Here is an 11,273-nt window from a genome sequence, read left to right as displayed (position 1 = left end):
ATGAGAAGTCGCATACGTACAATTATGACAGGGGAAGGACTTTATCGGCCACCTTTTCATGTGCACGAAAAAAGCCGTACACGAGGCGAAAGAAGGATCGAGTGAGCGGATTAGCATTTAGCTTTGCTTTCTTTGGTAGATAAACGGATTACGTAACGCTACAGTCAACGCGGCTTATATCTTACTTATCGTTGAAAATAACGGTTTCTCCCTTAAAGAAGGATCCATATTGTACGATTATTTATCTCGTCTCTTTTTCACAACACGATTATACTCCACATTTTACCTGCGAAATTTTTCAGTATTCCTTTGTGAAAGCCAACTCAGAAAACTATTCCTCTCGAAAATACAGTCTTCGTTTAAGTCGGGAGAGCAAGCAGCTAAAGCGCGTTATGGAATAATAGTATTAATAAATCTAGCACGCCCCAAAGCGAATAGAACTGAGGACGAAAAAGGACTTACGAAGCATGACGAGCGTCCCCTTTATTCGCAAACTCTTGAAAAAAAGAAAATGTCTTGGAGGCGACATTAACGTAACGTACCGTTTGCAGAAAGATAAGGGCCTGAACGCTTCTTGATAGCCAGGGAATGGCTTTGCAAGCGCGGCTGCATAGCGAAACGAGGAGTAATAAGGTTGACAAGGGAGAGACGCACGCGCGCGTAACCGGACGAGAGAAATGTCCCGTATAATTCCGTTAGTCTTTCCCTTTCTCCAAAGCGCGTCCGCGCTAGATGGAGAAACATTAAAGCGCTGAAAGAACGATCCTCTCATTCTCTCAACTTTTATTTACCAGCTATTTTCACGCGACGCGCGATCCAAGTTTGACATAAATGGCGAAGGTATCGCCGATTTCGAGCCTTCACGAGAATAGTAGACAATTACAGTACATAGCTGTGCGCCATTTTTACGAGGTAACGCGATACGCGCGTTATAAAATTGCTTAGATGCGTATCGAGCAACTGGAAAAGATTATTCGATAAAATAAATCGATTAATCTGCCAATTAATTTAATGCAATTCAATTCGACGTTCTTAACGGGAAATAATTCAGCTGTCGCGCATTTGATATTCCATTGCGTCTCCAAGTAGTCTCTTTCTACCGCGACGTCGTTCTCCCGTCTCATTAATTCCTTTGCGCGACGTTTCTCCAAAGGCGCGCTAAACAAATGAAATCTTTGCAGCGCACTCATGAGATCCACTCAGAGGAAAATAGCGGATGCCCTGCAGCCTCGCTACAGAATCTTGCCTTGGTTGGCATTAAACGAGGTACTGAAATGTTAAAATATTCTACATCCGTGTGCCGGTTGATAACATTCCTCGCTTTTAGATATTCATGGCCGAATTTTTTGCGTCGAGACCGATCAGCCTAAAAATCCAGGTCGACGACAAAAAGACTTTTACGACTCGATCATCAGGTATCTGCGTTTGCACGGGCTCAGGCTCTCGTTCCTGGTTCAAGACGATGAATATGAAGTCTGCCAAAACCGTTCAAACGCTTGCCGTTATGGCAACTGCCAAGCAACTCGATAAGAAAGAAACTGACGAACTGTTGCACAAGTATCACAATAATCTTCTTTTCCCACCAGGTAACTCGTTTTACGCCCAATCGACACATCTTTCGAATCTTCCATGACGTTCTTTTAATTAGATTAATGATGATATACATAGTTAGATCAAAAGCTGTTCCAGCAAAAAAATATTACATTTTAAACACGTAAAATGAACTATATTTGTTACAGAAGCTTTAAACATGGCATATGTGATATATGAGATGTATCGCAGTTCGAGCTGTTCGAAGTCCATTCCAGAAAAGCAAGTCTGTCATAAGGTTAAAGTTACATCAAAAGGTTTTGATGCCGGTATCGTTCTTGACGGATCTGTGTCTTTACCCTTCAACGATGGCAGCACTGCAACTTTTGAGATTCGACCTGAATATTCATTGAAGAATATTATTTTGTCATAAATTTTATATAATAATTAACATAATTACAACGTCCCCCTTTCACGTTGCATAATAAAATTAACCTACTTTTTAATAACTCGTGCTCAAGATAGCTTAATTATATTGTTTCACAACATAAGAGCGCAAGCTCGAAATTGCAACTTTATGGGAATAAGACAAAAACAATTTAAATTCATATTTGATCGATAGGAATGCGTTTATTATATTTATTTCATAATTATTAGGCCAACTAGTACGCAGCTCTGTTAAGATGCTTTTATAGAACTCTTTTATATATCTTAATATCTCATTTTTTTTTAAATTAAAAAACTAGGGATTCGCCCCTATATTATGAAATATTTGATATGAATAGATTAATTAATTCAGTTTTTAAAAAGGAGCTGTAATTTCTTTTAGTGTTGAATCTCAGATGGCATAAGAACACGGACTAAAAGACCCTCTTTCAAGCCTACGAATTTATCGTGCTCGGCGACGACGGACGACTTAGTACATTTTGTTTTCAGCGGTGAGAGAAATGGACCATCTTTTTTCCGGAGCGACCCACAAACCGAGACCCTCCGCGATTCTCCGCGCACTTCTTTCCCTGTGTTTGGCAACGTGCTCGAACAACCCTCGTCCGGACTTCCATTAACCCCGTAATTTCGGTTTTCGCCGAACCGTAGACACTCCTTGCGCACTTTGTCGCGTGGATTGTATCTCTGGGTTTTAGAAGCGAGTATTTGACGTACACAAACGTGCATCTATCCCATCTTTCGTCTCGTAAGTGCATCGCTCCACTCAGAGCAAAAGTTGCGGGCGCCCGAAACACGAGATATCGTGCAAAACTACCCTCAGGTAGCTAGGTGAGCGTCGACGTTTTCGGGCACAGCGCCGCGTAAAATAACCGTAAAAGAGTTGCGCGAGAAACGTAAAAGCTTTGTGTTTCTCACGTCCAATCCGTTGCCGGAAACTTTAGTTTCATTGAAACCGAGAGCGAAAGAACGAAGAGTCTTTCGCCAATTGCGCTTCGAAAGAATTTCCCAACAGCAGTATTTCTCAATCGTTTTTGTATCAACCGTATAAATAGCAGTTTGCGCGGTTGGACGAGGAAACTAATCCTCTTAAACTTGGTCTACTTATTGGAAGGAAGAAAAGAACTGAGTTTTTTTACAATTATATTCCTACGTCGACAACTTTGAAATTCTCAATAAACGTTGTGTTAAATAAACACTATAAAATATTTATTATATTACCCATACATATTTATGTAAAAACTGTGTCCAATACTTTATTTCATTTCTTTTAAGACCAATTGTCACACGAGCACGTTCTACAGGCGTAAGAAAAGAACACGGTATTAATCGATTCGAGTGGGCTTCCCAATCGGATTTCAGTGAACGGCCGAACCATTCTCATTAATCCTTGCGAAAGCTCCAATCTGTAAGAACAATGGTGATCCATCCCAGACAGTCTCATGGAGAACAAACAAATGTACGGGCAACCGGGAATAACGGGCGACGTCGATCGACCCTTTGTACTTCGTAATTGAACGTCGTCGTTTTCTGCCGAAGTTTCCAACGACATTTCAACGAAGATGCAGTTTAGATGAAATCGATCGGAAATTGCCACAAATTTTATAATATTCTCAGCTACTGTTGAATTCCTATGCATAACGAGTGCCTCTTTATTTTAAAAGCAACCGCTTGTTATGGCGATAACGCAAGCAACAAATATCCTTTTGGTATCGGCTCGTTATCGGTATCACGCGGTGTAATTAATTAATAATTTTCTCGATATATTGCGTAATAATGATTTAAAACAAACGCGTACAATAGAATGCTTTAACAACCAGTGATGCGTCATTACGATTATAAACATATTAATGAAGCAAAGCGTTAAAACGCAGGATTATCGCTCGAGGCACCAAGCGATGTGGAATGCACGCGTGCGTAAATATATGTATACGCGAGTTTATAAAATAAATAATACTTTCACGGTAAATACATACATGTATATTTATAGGTAGAACGTATTCGCGAGTGTGAGCAAATTCGTTGTGCCGTTGTGTAATCGCAAAAATCAATATTATCACCGCGGATTCGACCGCGCCTCACCTCCACCATCCAATTGCACCAAAATCATACCGGTTTTTTTTTCTATTTTTACGCCGTTTTACTTTTTAATAGCATAAAGATATTCCATTTAATATAAAAGTTTCAAAAAATAATTGTAAATCAATCTTAAGACAAATGCGATTCTCATTAATAATAATGATTTATAAAGCTTTAAATAAAAACTAATAACAGAAAAAAACTTTGACTTTTTATTTGAAAAAAACGTGAAAAAACTTTTACATTCTGCGCTTGGTTCTTATAATCTAACTCTTGGTATTCTTATAAATGTATTAAAAATTATGCCGGAACATAATAAAAATTCAGAATTTTTATGTTGCGACATAATTTTAATTGATCAAATTATTATTATGTTGCAATATAATTTTAATTCGTTGAATTATTATTACACACGTCTTAACAAAATTTTATTTTTCTAAATTAGCATTTTATATAATCCTTCATAAATCTTTAGTAATGAAAATAAAATTAAATGAAATTAGAATATATAAAAAATGTATTAAATTATCTTTTTCTGCATAAAAATAATTTTATATAATAATTTACAATACAAACAATTCTAGATAACTAAAAATAATTTACATATTATTTTAAATCTTAATAACAATTTCCATGTTTTAAATGCAACATAATATAAATTACAAAATATAAAAAGCATATTTATTTACAACATTTTAATAATGTTATTTTTAATGTGACTAAAAAATAAAACGGCATGCCATACTATTCAGTGTCAATATTGTAAAATCAAAAATCACCAGCTATTGAATTAAAATTATGTCGTGACATAATTATTTGATGAATTAAAATTATGTCCAGATATAATAAAAATTCGGAACTATTTTTAGATTCAAATATAATTTTAATTCATTAAATTGCACAAGCCTGCGAAATTAAGGACGTTAAAAAGATGTTTAATAAAATTATGTAAAAAAACACCTTTAATCCTCAAACAACTATTAACATCTTTAATTTAGCCTGTATATTCTGTACTTTTAACCTTTCAAAAGTTCATAATTTTTAAATGGTATATCTTGGCAAAAAAAAATCGTACGTTGGTAAATAAAAAACAATTTTAAAGATTAGTACAATACTATATAAAGCTATCGATTAAAATATAGAAAAAAATTTTGTTTTTTCTGTAATACTTACTTGTATGTATATAGCCATCAAATTGTAATTTTTGGATCAATTTATCTATTTATCTCAAAAACCTGACGTGATAGGCAATTTTTGCTAGATTCATATTCAGCGCACAAAATTACGTAAGAAACTATCTATAATTTTCCAACACGTTTAATTTCGCATATCTTTCATTATTATGTCGCAATGTGTGTATGACAAAAATTTGTTCAAATCTGTAATATTTTTTTTTTAAATTAAAATTAAAATATTTTATCAGTACATAATAGAAACAAGTTATACTTATATATAATAATATATACTAATATATAATAACAATACTCTAAAACCCTTAGCTTTGTCTATGCTTTTAAGACAATATATGTTCAATATCATTTTAAATAATTTTTTTATATATAAATTATTTTTTATGCTACATAACAACAATGCTTCCAAATAATTTCCTTGTCTATTTTAAAATTTATTTTTAGTTTTTTACTTAAAATGTTTGCTATTAAAAAATAAAACGACGTGCCATATTTTTCTCTTTTTCTCCCATTTTCTCTTTCGGACCTTTCGAGCCGTATAAATTCGTCAACTGATGACCGGTCGCGGCCATTTACCCTTATCCGAAGATTTAGTTTTCTTCGAACGAACCGGCAGTGGTAATGGCGGTTCGCGAGATTTATTAGTGGATTCATGGGCAGAACGTTAATTCGTGCCGAAGAGACCGAGAGACGGATGCGAGAGAAGAATCGTGCAAAATGGCGAACGAAAAAGAAGAACGAGAACGAAAGATGAAGCGGTAACCTCGATGTAAATACGGTGAAAACTAAAAATTACAAAATGGTTAGTGTAAAATGAGAATAAAAAAGAGAGAGTGAGAGAGAGAGAGAGAGAGAGAGAGAGAGAGAGAGAGAGAGAGAGAGAGAGAGAGAGAGAGAAAAGGATTACCGAATCTATAGAGCGAACCGATGAGAGGCGAATTCGCGGATGTACCTTTTTGCGTGGCAACGCAAACGCGCTGTTTTCTTTTTTTGTCTCTGGCTTTAATCCCCGTGCCACGCTAGTTGTAATTTGATCCGCCTTTGTAACGATCCGTGTGCTCTGTGTGTATCGTTCGCTTCCGCTTTGCGCGCGGGGAAACGTCGCGCTCGCGGTGACCGCCGCAAAGCGGAGGCGGAATAATGACAGTTAATGAAAATATGAAAGGCTAACGCGCGCGCGGATCGCGGATACAGCCGTGCGTCGGATCGTAACGCGATGTAAAGTGGCGAAAGAGAGAGAAATAACGGCGACGATTAATCGCCATGTCTAATGCGCTTTGATCGGTCCACTTTGTCATCCACTTTCCCCGTTTCGTTCAAACCGCGTAAAAATGGCCGCGTCGTTGAGCTAGTGGAGAACCATTTGCACTATCGCTTTATCAATATCGCGAGGATGATGATATACCTTCCGTTATCGTATTGAAAAATGAATTGGATAACGATAAGAGATGAAAGACTTTTTTAAGAGAATTCCGTCTTTCGATTAGCCTCTCCATTTAATTCTCGATATTATGCTGTACGCCCTCGCCGAGTCAATTTGACGGGACCTTTCGGAAATTCGAATGAAACAGCGCTTTTTTCGCATATAAACCGGATCCATCGTCAAATTTGCTTAGCATATCGAGAGCCGCACACTCGACTACTGGCTCCATTCTAAGTGAAGCTTAGTACCTCGTGAAGATTTTTCAACCATGAGAAATGACCGTAACGTGCGCTTTATAGTTACCAGAGTCACGTGCAAACGCCGTGTTCCACGGCCTAATTAGGCGATAATTTATCGGAGGACGAGTTATTTCGGCGCATCGCGACACCCCCTGTAGACGGAAACGGAAAGGAGGAAGGCACAAGGCAGAAAAAGGACCACTACCTATAAACCAGCTATAAAACTGAAAGAAAGTGAGGTTCATTTCCCGTCGGTCGTGCTCGATGAGTTTCGACGACAAATTGTCAATAGCGACAATTTCGAGTTTTCCGGTCGCCCTTCGTCTTACCATCGCGAAGAAACGGGAGAGTCAATTGATCGACCCTCTTTCAGATATTTTGTACATACCAATCGCCATTCTAGACAATATTCATTACATTCATATTTCGCAGTTTATTTCGCTCTGCTCCAAAATGACAGCGAACAATTCTCTATCCCTCTTCTTCTTCTCTAATAATGCTCATCAATTATCGCGTCACATCTTGTCCCATTTCTCTCGAGGTAGTTTCCTGCGAGACAAATTTCTGATTTTATTGATAACCGATGAAAGAGAAAAAGGGTAGGTTGCGCATGAGCCGTGAAGTGAAAGGAACCGGAGATTGTCGCGCAAATGAATTTGAAGTATTGCCATTCTACGTCTCTTCACCTGTCTGCGGTAGATCGGCGCTCTTTCCGACTTTCCATTATCTTACCTTTCGTGCTTTCGTTCGTGGAACAGTTTCACCAGGTACGATTTTTTTTTCTCCCTCGTAATTTTCTTTTTACCATTGTCGCGGTCTCGTTTCCGCTCGTCTCTCTTCCGCCGAAAGTCGCTTTCTTGCGCGACTACGGCTGGGATCGATGCACGCCCAGTCGTATATTCGAGCTCACCGACCGTATACCAATTCACTTGGTACAACGATAAATCGGAGTGAATGGAGAATCACAATAAGATTATCGACAGTAACGTTAGCTTCTGTGAACGTCGATCGGACGATTTGTTTTGTCTCGCAAAACTGACTATGAAACCGAGAGAGGAGATAGGAAAGAGTAGTATCACTACCATAATTGAACCCATGTAGCAATTCTCGCAGAATTACAATTTCAATGGCGAAACTTACTTTTAAAAATATTGCAACAAAATTAGTTGAAAAGCACATTGAGATTCAATTATCTCCAGCTGATTAATTTCCAAGCGTTCGTCGCCTCTAGAAGAGTTACATTGACCGTTTCCCTTTTCTCGAAACAGCTCTCATTTCTCTTGCGTACCAAGAGTCCTTACCAAGTTTCAGGCCAAGTACAATAATATTATCACTGAGTTAAGTCATCTCGCAGTCGTCGCAAAGAATTCCCATTAAAGGATTTCAAAGGATAAGTCTGTGAAGAAATATTCCCGGCTCGGAACTCGGGTTAAATTATCGCGGAGTGTGTTTGTTCCATTTTCTGCACCAGTACCGCTAAGCTGAAAGGAGCGCAGCCTTTTGACCTGAATACCGGAAGAGAGCCATTTTAGCCGCATATAATGTCGCTAAATAAGGGTACTAAACGGTTTATCTCATCACGTCGCGATTAAGCGGCGACAAGATGCGATTTATCGGATTATCGGAAACTAGAATATATTGCCGCGTTACATAGGAAATTTCATTTGGCAGAAGCCAAGAAGAAAGAAATGGCGAGGAAGAAGACGAATAAAATATGAAGTACATTTATAAGTTAAAACAGAATTTTCCTCGCCCACCGGAGACTTTCCCCGTTCGTTATTACGGCTGGTCGGCCAATAAAACTAATCACACTCTTTAATTATCGTAATCCCAGGCATTATTCCACGCTGTCAGGCTTGGCACTAATCATCCAATGTAGAACGATTTCGCTTATCCGCCATGGGCAGAACGTACGCTCTCTCGTAGTAGAACGAGTCAAGTGAATGGCCAGTCATTGGTGGATGATCAGATCGGTTATTTCTGTGGTCATAAAGTAATATAATTTTCTCTTTTCTTTTTATCAATAAAGATATATGTAACATTATTAGCTTTTAATTAATAAATTATGTCATTTAATTGTTTGAATTATTTTAGTTATTTTTTGTTGTACTAGAGATTATTACAAAGCGCACGCTACATATGCGTTATTTATTTCCTTTTATATTATTTAATATATTATTAAATAATAATATATATTATTTAAAAAATTAGAACTAAAAACTCCCAAATTAAAAAAAAAAATATATTTTTGAACGTATAACAATTTGGCGTAAATGTAAAGTGTATATAAAGATGAAATTTTGTATAATAATTTTACTTAATATAAGATTTGCATTATCTCTATCAATATTCTTCTACAATTTTAACCACCTTCACGAGTGCATCCGCTGATACTTTATGGCCTTCGATTTCCTTCACACCGAAGCCCGCGGCTATTCCGCAATACCGTAAATCGTGGAGGGCATCTAGTTGTCGGAGACAAGAGAGAAAGAGAAAGAGAGAGAATTAAAGTTAAGGGCAAACAGACTGGGAGCGGGAGAAAGAGAGGTCGACCGAGGCCGAACCTCCCTTTTAAAACGCTCCCCGTGGTGAAATAAATTGGCGCCGGCGTGTTTACACGTTAGGGCGAAATTAAAATTCCTAAAGTGTTGCGAGGTAACGCCCGGTAGGAAGAAGCGGTAGGAAGAGCAGTGCCGGGAGAGCAATGCAGGGTAGCCGTGAGAGAACAGGGATGGTGAACGTTGAAGTGCAAGAGGTGAGCAGGACGCGCGCGCACGCCGGATGTCGACGGCGGGCACCCGAAGGAGAGAGAGATGTGTTTAATTAATGACCGGACTAATTAAAAGCCCAAAGAAAAATACACTCGCTCCGCGATCCGGGGGCGGGATATAACGGACCGCGCTAAAACGCTCGTCCGGTGTTAATGCACAAAAGCGTCGCGCCAACGATGGTGACGATGAAGGAGGAAATGGAAACGAGTCGTCCTAATAAGTTCGCTCTGTTTCAATTATCTCGGCCACCCTTGGTCCGTGTAACGTTTCCTACAAAGTGAGTTCAAAGAAGCGACGAAAAATGTACAAGAAGTATCACACTTCAATAAGTTAAATAAAAGATTTTATTAATAAAGGCGCCACGCCCGCCAAAAGAAAGGAAGAAGGACAAATAATTATCAAGGTACGAAAATTGATATTCTCTCTCGAGTAAAATCGATGATAACAAAATATTTTGTATGAATATTTCCTGATTATATCATAATATTTCAAAGTATATTTGCTTATATTATCTTATATAGATGTTGCGTGCATTTCACAAGTGCACGAAAACTGCTTTTGTCTCAAACTAGATTTTCTTGCCCGAGATATCGATCGAGCCTTATCAGACTAGTTCGCGTGTGCGCGTTCTATTATCCGCTTCTACCTTTAGTATAATGATCATACCACAGTTTACCAATGAACAAACAAACACATCCTGTTAATGTATGAATCTTGCAGGGAGCAAACGCGGGTTCCCAGGTACAAACACATGTATCCACGTGCGTATCTGACACCGCTGAATACATATATCCGAGCATATATGCAAGTATATTACACGTTCGCGCTAAGATAGTTCTAATTAAATAATTAATCGCTAATGAGAATTTGCTACATTTTCATATTACAGAACTCGGAAGATGTATGTACGCGCTTCCTTATTAGACTATCACGCATGTATCATACACATGTTTAATATTGTACAATGTACATGTACATTGCATGTGTATAAGTTAGAATATTCTGAAAATTAAATGAATATTTAAGTATCCGTTTACACCAAATTATTGTTTGAACAATAAACGTTGCGGAATATTAATTATTTAGCGAACGGTGCACGTAATCATCGTGGAAACGCGATCTCGTTGAATTCGTGAGAAATATGAAGCTCGAATTGCTCTCTGGCTGCGACCGATACATCATCAAACTCCGGAACTCAATTTATCGAGGAGACAGTAAGCTCGCAAAACAAAGTTCATTCATGTGGGTATCGATGCCATTTGAAGATAATCTTGATACCGATGGGAAATTTCTGCGACACAGAGAGGCGACACACTGAGACAACAAAAAAAAAGAAAATTCTCGACAACGGGGGGTTTTGCGTTACGAATGACGCGACGCTGTTGTAAATAAAACGGTACGTTACTAATTTAGATTTCTGTCAGATAAAACCGTCCCGCGGAACATTCATCACGCTCGTCATTCGATTGTGTTTCGATCCATTTTTGATTGCAACTAAAAAAATATATAACGCGTGTGGAATGTATGAAAGTGCGATAAATATTGTTTAATGTAAATATCAGCAAAGTGCCAGGAAAATACTTCTATTTTAGCTTAG

General features: G+C 38.0%; 1 protein-coding gene across 1 annotated transcript; it reads left to right on the top strand.

Annotated features, from left to right (window-relative positions):
• On the top strand, positions 1 to 1,963 carry LOC140676317 (NAD kinase 2, mitochondrial). Its single transcript, XM_072911282.1, has 4 exons — positions 1 to 101; positions 1,182 to 1,266; positions 1,328 to 1,586; positions 1,740 to 1,963. The coding sequence occupies exons 1-4, from the start codon at positions 1 to 3 to the stop codon at positions 1,961 to 1,963; spliced, it is 669 nt and encodes a 222-aa protein (XP_072767383.1).
• The last annotated feature ends 9,310 nt before the right edge of the window (positions 1,964 to 11,273 follow it).

The sequence above is a fragment of the Anoplolepis gracilipes genome, chromosome 1, assembly GCF_047496725.1.
Source record: "Anoplolepis gracilipes chromosome 1, ASM4749672v1, whole genome shotgun sequence".
Lineage (NCBI taxonomy): Eukaryota > Metazoa > Arthropoda > Insecta > Hymenoptera > Formicidae > Anoplolepis > Anoplolepis gracilipes.
Note: the sequence above shows the minus strand (reverse complement) of the source record. Positions and strands in the feature narration are given on the sequence as shown.